The sequence below is a fragment of the Carassius gibelio genome, chromosome A11, assembly GCF_023724105.1.
Source record: "Carassius gibelio isolate Cgi1373 ecotype wild population from Czech Republic chromosome A11, carGib1.2-hapl.c, whole genome shotgun sequence".
Classification (NCBI taxonomy): Eukaryota; Metazoa; Chordata; class Actinopteri; order Cypriniformes; family Cyprinidae; genus Carassius; species Carassius gibelio.
In genome coordinates, this window is record NC_068381.1 from 10,846,688 (window position 1) to 10,862,905 (window position 16,218).

General features: G+C 36.3%; 2 protein-coding genes across 3 annotated transcripts in view; both read right to left on the bottom strand.

The window, feature by feature from the left end:
• Positions 1-291: 291 nt before the first annotated feature.
• On the bottom strand, positions 292-10,422 carry LOC128022316 (PHD finger protein 20). Of its 2 annotated transcripts, none has more exons than XM_052609714.1 (17): positions 10,260-10,422; positions 8,236-8,333; positions 7,969-8,140; positions 7,191-7,275; positions 7,008-7,084; positions 6,446-6,920; positions 4,769-4,825; positions 4,527-4,670; positions 4,381-4,431; positions 3,886-4,284; positions 3,665-3,763; positions 3,222-3,403; positions 2,692-2,791; positions 2,298-2,502; positions 1,836-2,205; positions 1,099-1,252; positions 292-980 (listed from the first exon to the last, which is right to left on the bottom strand). In XM_052609714.1, exons 2-17 carry the CDS (start codon positions 8,316-8,318, stop codon positions 838-840), a joined length of 2,796 nt encoding a protein of 931 aa, XP_052465674.1. In that variant the 5' UTR covers positions 8,319-8,333; positions 10,260-10,422; the 3' UTR covers positions 292-837. The 2 variants fall into 2 exon arrangements, with proteins under 2 accessions (XP_052465674.1, XP_052465675.1); XM_052609715.1 differs by having other exon boundaries at positions 10,359-10,416.
• A 603-nt stretch (positions 10,423-11,025) lies between these two features.
• LOC128022315 (rho GTPase-activating protein 39) overlaps positions 11,026-16,218 on the bottom strand; it is a 31,076-nt gene continuing 25,883 nt past the window's right edge. Inside the window, exons 5-10 of the mRNA XM_052609713.1 lie at positions 15,684-15,776; positions 13,726-13,799; positions 13,440-13,639; positions 12,825-12,916; positions 12,539-12,708; positions 11,026-12,447 (exon numbers count right to left, since the gene is read on the bottom strand). Of these exons, the coding sequence (XP_052465673.1) occupies positions 12,253-12,447; positions 12,539-12,708; positions 12,825-12,916; positions 13,440-13,639; positions 13,726-13,799; positions 15,684-15,776 (824 nt within the window). The 3' untranslated portion in view covers positions 11,026-12,252. The remainder of the gene's footprint in view (positions 12,448-12,538; positions 12,709-12,824; positions 12,917-13,439; positions 13,640-13,725; positions 13,800-15,683; positions 15,777-16,218) is intronic.

A 16,218-nucleotide genomic window follows, 5' to 3' on the forward strand; every position in this document is an offset into this window, starting at 1 on the left:
ATTCAGGATGAAATTTTTGTGTATTTACAAGCTGGAATTAAGTTTTTCCTTTTAGACATACAGTCATGTGGTTCAGTCTTTGTTAATATACTAAAGATTTTATGGATAATCCATGAGGAAGTGGCAACACTGATCACATTTGCTGAATTAAGGGTTAAAGTAATAGTAAACTACTGAGGATAATTATATTCACAGTTGTTTTAAAAATAAATATGCAATATTAAAAGAAAAAAACACATTTGAACATTCTAAGCATGAGATACTTTAAAAAAAACAATGTAGAACAGAAACAACGGTTTCATGGTGTACATTTTACTTCACACCCAGCCTATTAAATACATGTTAAAGGTTACTACCCTTTTAAAGAGCACAGGATGGGTCCTTTTTGACTATTCAAGTAGGCTTTTAGCTTAAACATAACTTTGAATAACTCAATTTCTCTGCAAAGGAAAAAATATAATGCATTGCTTTATGACTAAGTCTAAAAATAATAGAAATCACTGCATTCTGAGCTTTGTTAAATGACAAAGCCAAGTCTTATAAACCTTTTAGCAAACATACTTAAAATTTATTTTGTTGTATGTTCCCTTTTGTTGAAACAGAAATGAAGAAAATTAGATAACATTTGTTGAAAAATGATAATTGAGGTGAAAACGTTTTGCAACATTCTCTTGATTTCACATTTAAGAATCACAGGCTGTGTTACAAACATCATTTTCAGTTTCACATGTTCTCACTCTATTCAGTCTATTCTTTTGGCTCTTCAGTCTGTGAAGGTTTAGGAATGTGTCAATCTGAGGTAGCCCTGTGATGATAGTGAAACATTCCTTGGCGCACTCATGTGGCACATGTCCGAGCGATCTGCTGCACCTTTCCCATTTCATTCAGCAGCTGTTTGATGCTGTGCTTGAGTTCAGGCAGACGGTCCAGTGGCTCTGGAGGCTCCAACTCACCCGTGCAGTCCAGCCAGTTTTCAAGCACTGAAAAAAGAATCAATATAGAGTCACAGCATACACGAAACATTCACATAATACAAATCAGGCCATAAAAAAAAAACTGCAAAACACAAATCCAGCCCTCTGAAACCATCTGGCACACCATCAAGCTCCCTTTCGATGAAGTCCATCCTTTGAGTAACCTCTTCTTGTACAGTCTCAATATGCTCCAGGAGGCTGATCTTCCACTGCTGCTGTTGAGCTCCGCCCTTAACCCCTCCTCCATCAGCACCCGCCTCACACTTCTCTCCTAGATCCTACAAAGTAACATTCAGGGCCACACAACATTAAACAGTTAGTCTACTTCATACTGCAAAACCGTTCAAAACTTCGGGGTTGATAAGATTTTTGCTTGTAAGATTTTTTTTTTTAAGTTTTATGCTATGCATTAATTTAATCTACAATACAGTAAAGACCGTAATATTGTGAAAATGTATTACAATTTACAATAAATGTCTAATATGTTTTAAAATGGAATTTATTACTGCTGAATTTTCAGCATCATTATTCCAGTGTCACATGATCCTTCAGAAATCAATTATAACATGCAGATTTGGTGCTCAAGAAAATATCTTATTACTGTTCATGTTGAACACAGTTTAGCTGCTAATTATATAACTGTTAATTGTTCGCCACCTCTGTATTACATGACTATCACTGAATATAGGTCCTGGAGATCCACAGGCCTGTCTATAGCTTTCTAGTCACCCTTAGACCTTAATTGGCTTGTTCAGGTGTGTTTAATTAGGGTTGGAGCTGAACTCTGGAGGACTGTGGCTCACCAGGATCAACACTGGCCAACCCTGATGTAATATTAACCTCATTTGATGTGTCCCTCACCATGCTGTGGTTGCACAGCTGAGTACTGCATGTCTTCAGTAGTGCTGGTTGGATCTCTCCATTACAGTGTTGGTCATTCTTCAGCACTGTCTCAGTGTTGTGCAACCGGTCTCCCAGCACCGACTCAAACCGTGTCTTCAGCACCAGCCTCTGCTCCAATACCTGGTACAGTGTTTGTGGCTTTTGGTAGCTATGCTCACTGCTAATATAGTCCTGAAAGGTTGAAATCAAGGGCTCTTTACGTTGAATGGCATCCAAGGATGCTGAAGCAGAAACTGTTTTTGTGTCTGGACGATCCATGGTTTTCATCCTGGATTTCTCAGCCATATCAGTCTGACGCCACAACTTTAGGTCTGGATGACTTTGGCTCCTGCAGTGAATTGGTACAACACCGTTTTCATGAGGCTTTTCAAACAAAATTTGTGTTATGGGTTCAAACCGAGATAAAGCTGGATCACTCACTGTAACACACTAATTTTCAGCTGCAGGCCATTGAGGACTTCCACCACATGCTGAACGTCACCTAACAGCTGATGAGTGGCTGCAATCTTCTTCCCGTTCTTATGGGAGTAGTTCTCCAGGAAAGAGAGGCCATACATATGGCCGGTGCTAAGCCAGTCCCTGTCATACCAGTACCGTAGACGCGGTCTCTGACCTCTGATCTGCCCTGGATACACAGAAACAAATACACTTGTAAGCCTAAATTAAACAAAAAATAGCACAATATGCCATAATATAGATTTTCCAGCATAGGAAGTAGGAATTGACATAAAGTGGAGTCAGTGCCACTCATCCTAAGGTCTACATTTAAGGTTCCCTCCAGAAAACAACACAAAAATTCACAACACTTCCAAACCTGGGGAATCCCGGCAAATGAAGCAAGCGTATCGCTCTGGAACATTCTCTTCCAGAAGGCCCATGCAGGTTCCATGCTGCCAGTACAGGCACTCTTCACACTGGGGAGTGAGAGAAAACAATGAACATGATGGTTGTTAATTAATAGTGACATTTTTACAGCTAAATCTTCTACTGACATATAAATTACTTTTCTAAAGTTTTGGTTGGGTCATTTTTTTTTTCATTTTTACCAATTATCAAAAATAATAACAGTAATATTATTGCAATTGAAACAGTTTTCCATTTTAATATATTTTATCATTTAAAATGTATTCAAAATGTTATTTATTCCTGTGATTACAAAGATGAATTTTCAGCAGCCATTACTCCAGTCTTCAGTGTTACATGACCCTTCAGAAATCATCCTAATATTCTGATTCGGTGGTCGAGAAACATTTCCTGTTAATGTCAGTGTTGTGCTGCTTAATATGTTTGTGTGGAATCCAAGATAAAAAAAAAAATCAGGATTCTTTGATTTTGAATGGTCACCTGTAACATGAAGTCATTTTCCTCTTCCACTTCACACACACAACGGATAGTTTCCTGACTTCCTGTAGTCGAGGCAGCGGAGCTACAGCTGAGAGGTGAGGCAATGACGTCCAAATCTGCCCCCATTTCATCTTCACTCCATCCACAGCTGTCAGAGGACCAATCAGAAATGCTATCCTCATCTGCAAACATATGACAATGGGGGGAATCAGTTAGATATTAAAATGACACTGACTTATAAACTTAAGAACATATCAAATTGCAAAAAAAAAAAAAAAGAACTCAACACAAACATTTAGAGTGAGATGGAGACTTCAATTGATTACATTTAACGTATACTTATAATTTACTGTAACAAATAGATTTCAGACATGTAGTTACAGTGGTTGTGCACAGAAATAAAAGATACATCATCACTCCGAAAACATGCTGAATTTCTTCACCTGATGTGGTTTTTCTCATTTTTTTATTTTCCTTTAACTTAATTCGCAGAAAGTCTCTAGTCTGTTTCTCTTTTAGCTTGTCACGTTCTTTCACATCTTCTACAAGGAAAGAAACCAAAGCTCAGTTAGACCATGACATGTATTAGAGGAAAAATGAACAATAACACGGTAAATCCCACATTTCTGTGAAACACTATATAAAGTTGATCCATCAGCCATACCCATTTCCATAAACCTCCTCTCTCTTTCCTTGTCGAAGTATCTTTGCATGTTTCTGTCTAGCTGATCCTCTCTGTTCTTGTACTTCAGTGATGGCCACCGTTGGTAATTCTGTGCACTGACAACAGAGTGTCTCTTCACAGACATCTGCGCACACTCATGTGATGGAATGCACCTCTTCTTAGAGCTCTCCTGATTATTAAGTGTGGTGTGTTTGTCCATTGCCCTGGTCTGGTCCTGTTCTATCAGACGATCATCTCCATGGTAGTACTTCATATGATAGTGCAGAAGTTTTGCTTTCCGGAAAGACTTTGTACAGCCAGGAATGCTACATTTACATGGATTATGGTCCAAGTTGATAGAGAGCACTGGTGGAGGCTGGTTTCTGATGACTCTGTATACTGAGATAATTAGATGGTACATTTACGGTCAATAATTCAAGATAATGGTGATGAATCATGATTCTGTGAATTTGATTAGTATAGATCATTACTCACATGGCTCTCTGCTGAAACGGTTGGGGTTGTGAAAAGATTGTTTTCTAATTGCTACAATAAAACAATAAATCCCCTGATCATAAAGAACAAGGTGCTATTTGAGCATACATATATAGGTTGTACAGATGTGGTGGGTGGGATCTTACTTGTAGGCTTAAGCGTTTCTGATTGGCACTGAGCCTTAAGTACTGCTGTTCCACTGGATGATGGTGTTAGATCTAAGGGGTCTAGTTCTTTTTCTTGACTGGTGGATGCACATGTGGACTTGGAATCTTTATGAAAATGTTTTCCTGGAAGAAAGAGATGAATAATGAGGGAATCTACCATTATGGCACCAGTAAACATTTTTCTCATAACACATTTTTTATATTTGATGTCACAGTCAAACCTGAATCAGTCTTGCTTTTTTTGGAGCTCCTTCGTGCCATTGATAGTCTCCTTTTCCCTAGAAAATATACAATTAAATAAAAATCTATCATGACAAGCACTCAACACAATGTCAAGTAAAATAAACCATATTATTATTATTATTATTATAACTTAATTGCATGTTAATTTCTTTTTTTTTTAATTGATTGCAACTAAAAATGTGATTAAAGAAGCTCCAGTTCTTCTGTGTTTGCTTTTGTAGGGCCTACAATTCTGTTAATATATATGACTATAAAATAATAATTATTAGTATTTTTATTATTATTACTAATAAATACATGTTAAACAAATAATAATTAATACTATTGTAATATTTCACTGTAAAATAACAAATGGAATATATATTAAAAAAATCATTTTATTTTACAGTACAACTGTAACTCTTAATATCTTCATTTTCAAATGTTAAACATGGACGATTGCTTGTATTTTGGTGGAAAACAGCAGGGGGCCCTTAAAGCTTGTTACAAGTCATTATAGGTTTGGGAAGATGCAAATGCATGTTATATGCGACCCAAACTCAGAACAGATGCAGAGATGAGTGTGTGCGGAGCAACATTTACTGTGCACTGAGCCACTCGGAGTCCATGAAAACACTGAATCATGAGCTGCTCCTGTGCTAGGACTGGGTACAAAAATACATTTTTCGATTAATCGTTTTTTAAAATGACGTCAATTCGATATCGATAAAGCCATGAATCGATTTTTTCCGATATTCGTTTCAGCAAACATTTAAAAGATTTGATTAATGTGACTCTTTATATTCAGGCCCGGTTCTGCTGAGGTGCTAGAGGGTGCTAAGCACCCTCAAACTAAATCAAAAGCTGTATCAGTTAAAGCTGTATCAATGGCATTTTATTGCAGATATGGCAAACTATCCATGAACAATGCAGTGCTAATTGACATAGCATTTACCGGTATTACAATATAGAAACTATTCAGTCTTATTGTGTGATAAAAAAAAGTGTTTGTAGTATATAAACAAATCATCATTATTTGTTATTGTCCAGCAGTTATACATTTCAAATAAAAATAAGTCAAATAAAAGCTAGAAATTAGAGAAAAAATAAAGTTGCATATACACCACCAGTCAAAAGTTTTTGAACAGTAAGCTTGTTAATGTTTTTTAAAGAAGTCTCTTCTGTTCACCAAGCCTGCATTTATTTGATCCAAAGTACAGCAAAACAGTAACATTTTGAAATATTTTTAATAGGCTATTTAAAATAACTGTTTTCTATTTTAATATATTTTAAAATGTAATTTATTGTGATTTCAAAACAATATTTTTTACATTATTACTCCAGTCTCACGATCCTTCAGAAATTATCCTGCTATTTCGATTTGCAGTGCAAAAAACATTTATTATTATTATTATTATTATGTTGAAAACAGCAGAGTAGAATTTTTTCAGGTTTCTTTGATAAATAGAAAGTTCAGAAGAACAGCATTTATCTGAAAGAAACAATCTTTTGTAACATTAAATTTAAAATTAATTTAAAGCATCCATGCTAAATAAAAGTATTAATTTCTATTATTTATTTTCAAAAAATAATAATTACATTGGCTCTAAGCTTTTAAATGGTCAAATCAACCTACAAAACAGTTGCATTCAGTCAAAAAATCACTTTGTACGTACTTCTTATGGGCTGCTTCTGTGCTTTTCTGTCATGAGGAAGACACTGTTCTTTGATTTCCTCCTTTTTTTGTTCCACCTGGACTTCTGCTTCCTCTGTCTCATTCCTCTTCACCATCGCCTCATTAAAGTTCATACCCGAGTCAAACACCACAGAGTCCTCCATCTTCACTGCAGCCTCCTCAGTCCCCGAGACCTTCTTCAGAAATGACTTACTGTAATTGTGCTGCCCTACTTGCTCCAAGATGCTTATATTTTCCACTTTAAGGCATGTCCGATTTCCACTGATTTTCTTCTTTTCTCCTTCTTCTCTATCCAAATCTGAGATCTCATCTTCCTCTTTCTCAGGAACATGGTCAGTTTGTCCTGCTGCTTGTTTAGCACCGCTGACTCCATTCTCCTCTTGCATGTTCTTGTCCTTTTCAGTCTTTTTTAACATGGGCGTCTCTCCATTTTTAGCAGTAAGTTTCTTTGTTCTCTGTTTGTGAGAATGAGAGAATGAATCAAAGGAGAGAAGGCCAAACGGAGTACTGAAATATAGATGCAACACGAATGCAAAATAAACCTCTTTGGTGAAGGGTTTCACGTGGATTCCTTTGACTGTTTGGATGACACCATCATAGAACTTGACAGTGTAGGATGCTGCAAGATAATTCGAATCACATATGAAAACATAACATTTCAATCTGAATAAGAATCTGTTCATGTGACACACCCGTTTCATGCGATGAATACAGCAACAGCTTACCATCTTTATTGACAGCCAAGACTCTTGCAGGATAAAATCGACAATCAGACCAGCTGGCAAGAACTTTGTCATTCACATGAAATCCCTGCAAAAGAGAATGAATGTAAACAGAATCAATTCATTTGCTTTATCAGTGGCTTTAAATGTGGCTAAACCATTGAGAAATTAGGGCATACCAGGCAGTGTACGCTCTTCTGTATCAGCGGGGCCACAAGGACACTTTTTTTCACTTTTTTTATGGTAGATGGACTATTCTAAAGATGTCTTTCATGCTTTTTTGGACCTTGACAGTGTAACTTACTTGGCAATCTATGGGACAGTCACAAGCCTCCCGGTTTTCATCCAAAATATCTTAAACTGTGTTCTGAAGACGAACAAAGCTTTTACAGGTTTGGAACGACATGGGGGTAAGTGACTAATGACAAAATTTTAATTTTGAGGTTGAGTATCCCTTTAAGCAGTACAACTGTTTTCGGAATTGATGATAATAATAATAAGAGATGCTTATTGAGCAGCAAATCAGCAAATGTCTAAAGAATCATGTGACTGATTTTCATGTGCAATATTTTACAATATATTAAAATAGAAAAGAATTAAACTGTAATATTATTTCACTATACATACACATACATATATTTGCTTGTGTGATCCACACAGTAATAATCAGCTGAAATGACAGCATTACTTTCACATCTCAGTAAATGGATTTTTACATGGGGCTGATCCTAGATTAGCTTTCATATACTGGGATTTTTAAGGAGCACAGTCTGTGACTCACAGGGATAAAACTGTCTTCCTGCCGTCCCTCTCTCCTCAGCTGAATCCTCTCCACGGGTCTCAGGTACGGACTGGCCCAGTCAAACCACTCATCATAGCGATGGCTCCACTGGCGATAGTGGATTAAGATCTTCTCATTCTCATAGTCAATCTTCTCAATGTTGGCAGTATACCTGGCAGTGAAATCACACACAAGACGGCTTGCTGTAAAACCGAGTGCGGGAAAGGCTAAGAAAAAAATAAGTGTTTTTAAAAGAATAGCACTTGCCAGTTCTTAAGACTGTCCCGTGCTTCAAGAGCAGTGCCCACCTCAAACTTAATTCCTCGTCTGTTAGGAGGCATTTTGCTCATGATGCTAGCAACTACCTAATATGAAAAAAATCATTTAAGTTTACATCAAGTTCCCACACAGTGGTCATTACATCACATTAGATCGGTCTCATTAGAGCTCACATTAGAGCTAGCATGACAGAAAAGAGCAAACTAACTCTCAAAAATCTAGTAAAATTGCAACACTTTAAAAAAATATATATTTTACCTTATACATTTATTGTTTTTAAATCATAATGGTAATAACTAACTACTAATAACAGTAAGTGACACTCACTGAACCTTTGACTATCACAGCAACAGTTTTGGAAGGAAAACATTAGTTTTAACTATTAATTGTCGCAGCTTGTTAAAATTACACATCAAGGTCACTGGTTACTGAGACTATTGCAGTGTTCTGGTACAAGTTTACTAATTTAGCAAGTACGTATATGACCAGTAATAAAAAATCTTTCTGCTGGCCTTCAAGATGCCGATTTTATTTCTTCATCAAATTTTGTCACAGGAGTAAGCATTATTGATAGAGGACACAAATTTCAGCTGGAAGCAATGGTTTGAAAATTAAAAAAAACACAGACATTTAATATGGATTGGAGTTGTGTGGATTATTGTGATGCTTTAATCAGCTGTTTGAACTCTCATTAGACAGCACCCATGCACATTGGTGAGCAAGTAAAGCACTTCTCCAAATCTGTTACAGTGAGGAAATTAAACCCATCTACATTTCGGAGGACCTGAGGAAAAGTAAATTTTTCCGCAAATTTGAAAACTTTTCCTCTAATGGTCAACATTTTACTATATTATTCAGACAGTAGACCCCATTCCGTAAATCATTCATAAACTATTTCAAATCTAATATAAACAGTGGACTAAAAAAAATATATTAATTAAGTATATTTTAAGCTTTGGAGCTTTGTCTTGAAAGAAATCATGTCAGATTCAGCTTGAGATTCAAAGTATAACACACATTTTTTTATTTTACATGCTACAAGTCTACATTACCACTATTACTATTCAAATACTTTAAAATGATTAATTATTGAATAATTAGATAATAATAACTGAATGAATAATTGTAATGATTCAGGGAACAAGAAACATCTTTTTAACATCTTGATTCATCATTTCGGTTGTTGTTTTTCCCCCCTATCAAAGCAATAGCAAAATCTTTCCCATAAAAACCACACTGATCTACAGCATTTCACTATACAGTGTAGGTGCAAAGAATCCAGGTCATGGCATCATGCAACTTAACACTGCAAACAACAGAATAATCAATAGCCTACTTAGCTAAGCCTCTTATTTCTACATAACTTTAATGTTTAAGTTCAAACTCAACATTCCTTTTGCATAAAAATAAAACATTGAAATTTTTATCTAAATAATTTACAATTGAAATGATTGTAAATAAATAAATTATATAAATCATACTATTATGCATTACAAACACTATAAACATATTTAGTTAACTTATTTACTCTTGCATGAGTAGTCATATAAATGAGAGCAATGTGATTTTATTAGGTTCCCCCCAAATGCCTGACAATGACAATGGAAACAATAGAGATGCCAGGTATTCCAACATTACACTACTGTTTATTATCCCAGATCAACGATTTCTGCCTGTCTATAGCCAAAAGCAGACAGAGAACCTCATTTAAGACTATCTGAAATCCTACAGGATCAATATTTCATCTTAGTGAAAACACGAGCAGACATCAACTTCCTGAGTGATCCACACCCTCCAGGAGAATAATGACATGGATACTATCGCCAGTGCCACTCCCACTAATGCAAGCTGGAAATCACAACATGCTTCTACCAGAGCACCTACTTGGTTACACTATCAAATCTGTAACTGCATATTCAGTTCTCTAAAACAGCATCATTAAACATTCCGCATTCGAACAAAGTCTTGCTATTGCGTAAACAGAATTATAAAATGCTATAAACATCGGTTACCTGCTGTGATATCCGTCTCTTTAATTATAAAAGCGGGTCGTGCATCTATTAAAGTCTCTTTTATTGTGACCACGTTGGACGCGAGATGCACGCACTTACTATTTTCCAATGTGTTCCACACACAGACTACCGGTATGAACAATACCGCAACCGCGCATGCGTCAGCGGCTGAAGACGAGGAGTAAACCACAGGCGTTCCTTAAATACAACACCTTTCAAAAGTAACAGGTCATTGAGTAGTTAAAAAAAAAAAAAAATGTTTTCTAAAATTTTTATTTCAAATAAATACTGTTCTTTGGACATTTCCATTAATCTAAGATGAAAGAAAAAAATTATTAGTTTCTACAATTTAAGCTGCACAATCGTTTTGGACAAAGAAAAAAAATCCTACTGTTAGCCAACTTGAGAAGCAAATCAGCATATTAGTGCGATTTCTAAAGGGACGTTATAGTGAAGTAATGGCTGCTGAAAATTCAGCTTTCAGCAGCAACAAAGGAATACATTACATTTATAAATCAAATTTTAACTAAAATAGAGAGTTATTTATAATTTCACAATAATATTTTTTTAAGGTCGAATAAATGCATCCTTGGTGAGCATAAGAGGCTTCTTTCAAAAACATAAAACATTTTATGGACCCTAAACTTTTGAACATTAGTGTATTTATATAATGGAACATAATCTAGGTAAAACATATATATCTTAATTTGTATTCAAAAGAGTAATACTACAATATTTTATTCACCACTAAAATATAAATGTAACATATCTTTATGAAACTTTATTATATTCCTCAACATCCATTTCACAAAAAAATACAAACACAATCCAATGGTTGTACAGAATATTTTGCTCAATCACAATCAGCCGATTGCAAAAAATACTAAATAAAGTGTTTATATTTTCTTCATCTATTTGCCACCAACTCACCACCACTCACATACATTTATACGTAACGTCAAGCAGCACTATTTACAAAGCTTTATTTACATACAAAGACTCAAAAAGAACATGATTACACAAAATTATTTCTTTTTAGAGAAGTCATAGATCTTATTTACTCTTTTTCAAGATTTTAATTCTTCAAATGCTATTTTACAGTCATCATATAATGGCATTTAGTTCCATTCCATTATCACCTAATATATTTAATTAATTTATAAACTCACACAAAAGTAGTCTACCTAAATGGTATGTACGAGGCTGCGGGAGATGGGAGCTGAAAATGTACCATTTCAAGACTCTGGAAAATTTAACATGAATAAAATTCCTGACTATCGGGAATAATAATAGTTTTTACAAAACAGTACACATAAAACATCAAATCATAAAATAAAATAGAAAAATTTCACTTATCAAAATAATGTTCTTTAAAAAGAGTAAGAAAAAAAAAATCACACCCTATCTAATAAAACCTATTTTTCTCTTTTAAATAGTTAAAGCTTTCAGATCAAACTAAGAACAAATATAACGCTCATTCATGTGTCCTGTACATAACACATGATCTTTAAAAAAAAAAAAAACACAAATACACAAAGATACTGCCAGATAACAAACATCATAAAGTGGTTTCTTTCTGCCTGTCACTGACTTACTGTACAAAACAAGCAAAAAGCATTTGAGTGCTCACAATGCAATGCATCCATGCAAGTTACTTTTAATTTTGACCCTTGCAATGCACATTAATGTACGTAAACCATTAACATGAAGATTAGATTTTTTTTTCATGCATTTCTTGAACATGCAAAGAACTTGGGATAAAAGGCATGACATTTCTGCCATGTTACCATTAATTAATTTCAACTTCAACAGTCTTTATATCAACAAAGTGGACAGAACATACCTAACTAACAAAAGAAACACACATCATTTATCCTTAAAAGTCTACTTTAGTTTAGATTTTGCCCACAATGCCATTTTTGTGACTGTTTTTGTGAGCAGGTTGGTTGTGTATCACTGATTTGTGTTCTGCTAATAAGAAGTAAGAAGAACTTTAAACAATGCCCTCTATGAACCCTGTGTCCAGATGTACAATGAGCATTCGCAAGAAAGACATCTCTTTGCGGGTGTTTTCAAATATGACACGGGGGTCGTCTGACTGGCACCGAAGGCAGTTAGGAGCCATTACCATAGCAAGGTTGTTCACATCCATTTTAGTTACTGCAACATTTGCAGGCTGAGCAAAAACCTGAGGAAGACATGGGACATGCATCAGAGCAGTGCAATAAGTCAAGTACATTTTCTGCATATTGTGTGTGTTTGTTGAGTGTTGTGAATACCTGTAGGAAGTGGATGAAGTAGCACAGCACCAGTCGGTTGAGCTCAGGCAGCGACTGCACCACCCTGATGGCTGCCGCAGGATCATCGTAGTTACTGACACACTGCTTGTAGAAGCTCATGGGAATGAGAGGCTCCTCCAGCTCACGGTACCACAGCTTCATCAGAGAGGCTGAGGAAAAACAGTGGTATAGATCTTTAACTATTTTTGGTGTAATAATGAAACGCCAGTACATTTTTTCTTTGACTATGTAATATTCTTATAAATGGATGAGAACAGTTACTCACCAGGAACATTGGGGTCTGACAGATTTTCAGGAATCCTCCATTGGTCCACCTGAAGCTTCAGTGCATTGACTTCATCAATGTCACCAGGAACCCTGCGCGAGACGACTGTTTTGTTACACTCAAGGACCACCAGAGGGAGACAGCACACCATAATAATGCATGCACAAGCGACTGAGCTAGAAAACACTGTATGCCTCAATGTCTTGCAGAGTTTGAAATGACATTTCACAGTCTTACTGTTTTTATTGTATTTTTTGATCAAATTAATACATAATCACTCTTTCAAAAGCATTACGAAAACTCCTACAAAGTTTTGAACAGTATAATTGAAACAGTTAACATGTTGATATTTGACCCTATGAGCTGCATAAGCCTAAAAGCAACAGTTCAATGTTTTGTCAAGTCACACTGCTTCTCGTTAGCAGGCTACAAAAAGCAATTGTCACCGGAAAAGCTAAACTGTTAGGAAACAACTGTTTGAATGTCACAATTACCAAAAAATTTACTTAAGTAGCTTCACGACTTCAAATTAGGTACTTGTCAGCACACTCATATAGTAAAACATGGCCTGTTCTTTTATTCTGTCTAATTATCTGGAATGTGAGCAGGTCTTACCTGAATATGCCCTCAGTCTGTGCTCCACCCAGAGCTAGCACATACTGAGACAGCTGCACTTGCACCCACGGCAACTTCCTGTCTGGGAAGAGTTCACTCTGCCGCTCCATCACTTCCTCTAGAGAGCTGCCGAACAGTGAAGGGGTTATGATGGCACGCCGGCTGTGGTCCACTTCCTCCAAACTAGGCTTACGAAGACCCTAATGGGAAAACAGTAAAATTACCAATTATTTTTCTCTTTCTTAAAAGTGTGTTTCTCCAAACAGTGGATTTGATCAAAACTCACTTTTTTCCCTCCAGTGACTGCCACTTTCTGGAGCTTCCGGTAGCAGTACTTGGCATATGTGCTGACGGGAAGAGCTAGAGGCAAAAAGACATGAGTGATTACTACTATTCTTAGACACAGGGCCTGGATAGTCTAATCGCTGACAGATTTACATCTGATGTGTCAAAACCTGTGTTACAAGGTAAAGACTGTGACATCTGAGTCATTTTTCTTTGACTGGAACATGGCTAAATTGCTCCATTACAGTCGTGGAATAAACAATCATGGAATCACAGCAGAATGTGCGGAGTGAAGCAAAAGGAGTCAATTGTTTTAAAAATGAATGAAAAATGAAGATTCAGCTTTATCTGAAGTGTAGTGGAGGAAATCCAGCCAGCACATTCTGTTAGTACTGACTCAACATGTGAACTAGAGGAGACTAAATAAACAGACAGAGGGCTTTTCTACTAGGCTGCGTTTCATCAGTGTGCTGTGACCGTCTTGTCCTTCTGTTATGTAAGAGACAAGGACATAGGACTATAAAATTAGACATTGCAGAAAATGTTCCACTAGTTGGAATAAATTATATTCCCAGAAATAATTTAACGTCAGATTGTAAAACAAACTCCAGGCTTGTAGAATCACTGGGATTTATTGTACATCCAGCAATGCTGAATTTACAGCAGCCTATGTTCAGCATTTTAGAGAAACCACAGCCGTTCTCTACAGGATTCCTCTGGTTTCAGGAGAGCCTCATAACTCCAAACTAAAATCCGTAGGGGGCATTTCTAATACAGGCTTTGAGAATCCTAACTAAAGGAACCAGATGGGAAAAAATCTGTGCGGCGATAAAAAGCATCTTTTCTGGAATGTGCCCCAAACTCGACACCTCTTCAGATTTATGGCAAACAGATGATGATAGGCATCCATGTTGATACAACCTCTTGTTAATTTCCATGCACCAGACTGCAATTATGTCTAATAAGAGGTATCGCATCATACAATTCCGCTTGTTCTCTTTTTTCCCTGGATTCCAGAACCTAAACAGTTCATTTACAGGGTAAACATACAGATTCTGCCACATTCATATGCAGACTTAATTCTTATAATTTACATGACTGAATAAGCGCTGGTGGTCCAGCTTTGAAACAACAGCTTGCCCTCATTTGAAATGAAAGGCAATAATAAAGCGAAGGAAAGCCAGAGGAAACAACAATCTTTTCAGAGGCCACAAATGAGACCACACAGATCTTTGTGGTGACTCCCTATGTCAGAGAGATGAGTAAATTCCAGTTTTACAATGGCCTTCATCAGGGCTTCCAACTTAACATCCCAATAAATCCCTCAGCTGGGCCGGCTCTACACTCAGACCAAACCTAACCTCAGGAATCCCCCATGGTGACTCACACCCAGCTGCAACACTATCTGTGAAGTCGACCTACTCATCTGGACATCTGCCCATCAGATCCAGCTAAATGACTCAAAAACATTGCAGGCCAGGGCTGACATATGAGCCATATCCTGCTCCTTCAAGTGGCCAGTGGCTGGTGCTGGTCTAATGGGCTTGTGATTACAGTAGAGACGGCTCATGAGTAGGTCTGCATCAGCGGCTGTGAGTCACTGTTATGCCATGCCTGCAGTGAGACCCAGTGTAAGGGATCCTTACTGTGGTCAATTCCACGGCTTCATTTAGTCAAAAATCTGATGAAATCATCAAGACCACTCATTGTGGTAGCAGTCACAAGGTCAAAGTAACACCATATGAAGAATAAAAGCACTTTCTTTTACTGATAAGCACACGTGATGTGTCCTGCCCTAAAGGGCTAATTAACATAGTTTTACTGACACGGCAAATAACTGATTCCACTAATGCAGCTACAAATGAAAAGTACTCAATATATCTCTACAGAGGCCTGCATACCAACATCTGATCTCATCCAAAGTGTCTAAGGAATCATCCATAGTTAAAGATGAACTACCTTCTGTTTCCTCCTCTGAGTTCTGTTTCCTCTTCTTCCTTGACTTAGAGTTCTTCTTCTTAATATCCTGCTGGTCCAAAATGTACTGGGTAACTGCAATGGAAACACAGAAAACAAAACAACCCATTAAATAACCCATACATTTAGTGCTGTCATAATAAAAATAAAAATAAATAAAAACAATTAATTATATGTATAGAACACAATTGTTATGAAATGTTTACATTTTAATATATTTTAAATTAAATTAAATTAAATTAAATTAAATTAAATTAAATTAAATTAAATTTAACATTAAAAATTAAATTTAAGCATTTAGCAGCACTTTTACCCAAAGCAACTTACAGTGCATTCAGGCTATCAATGTTTACCTATCATGTGTTCACGTAATAGCACAATGCTCTACCAAATGAGCTACAGGAACACTAAAATATTATATTTTAAAATATAATTTATTGCTATTAATATTCTGAATAATTTCTCCAGTCTTTTGTGTGACATGATCCTTTGATGCTGATTTAATGTTAAAAAAAAT

Bases quoted from the DNA above. Each gene is read 5' to 3' on its own strand.
- LOC128022316 (XM_052609714.1), bottom strand. From the start codon at position 8,318: ATGAGCAAAATGCCTCCTAACAGACGAGGAATTAAGTTTGAGGTGGGC. The intron at 4,671-4,768 runs GTTTGACTGTGA...TCTTTCTTCCAG, and splicing joins AAAAAGCAAGACTGATTCAG to GAAAACATTTTCATAAAGAT. The intron at 981-1,098 runs GTGTGCCAGATG...TTCTTTTTTCAG, and splicing joins CATCGAAAGGGAGCTTGATG to TGCTTGAAAACTGGCTGGAC.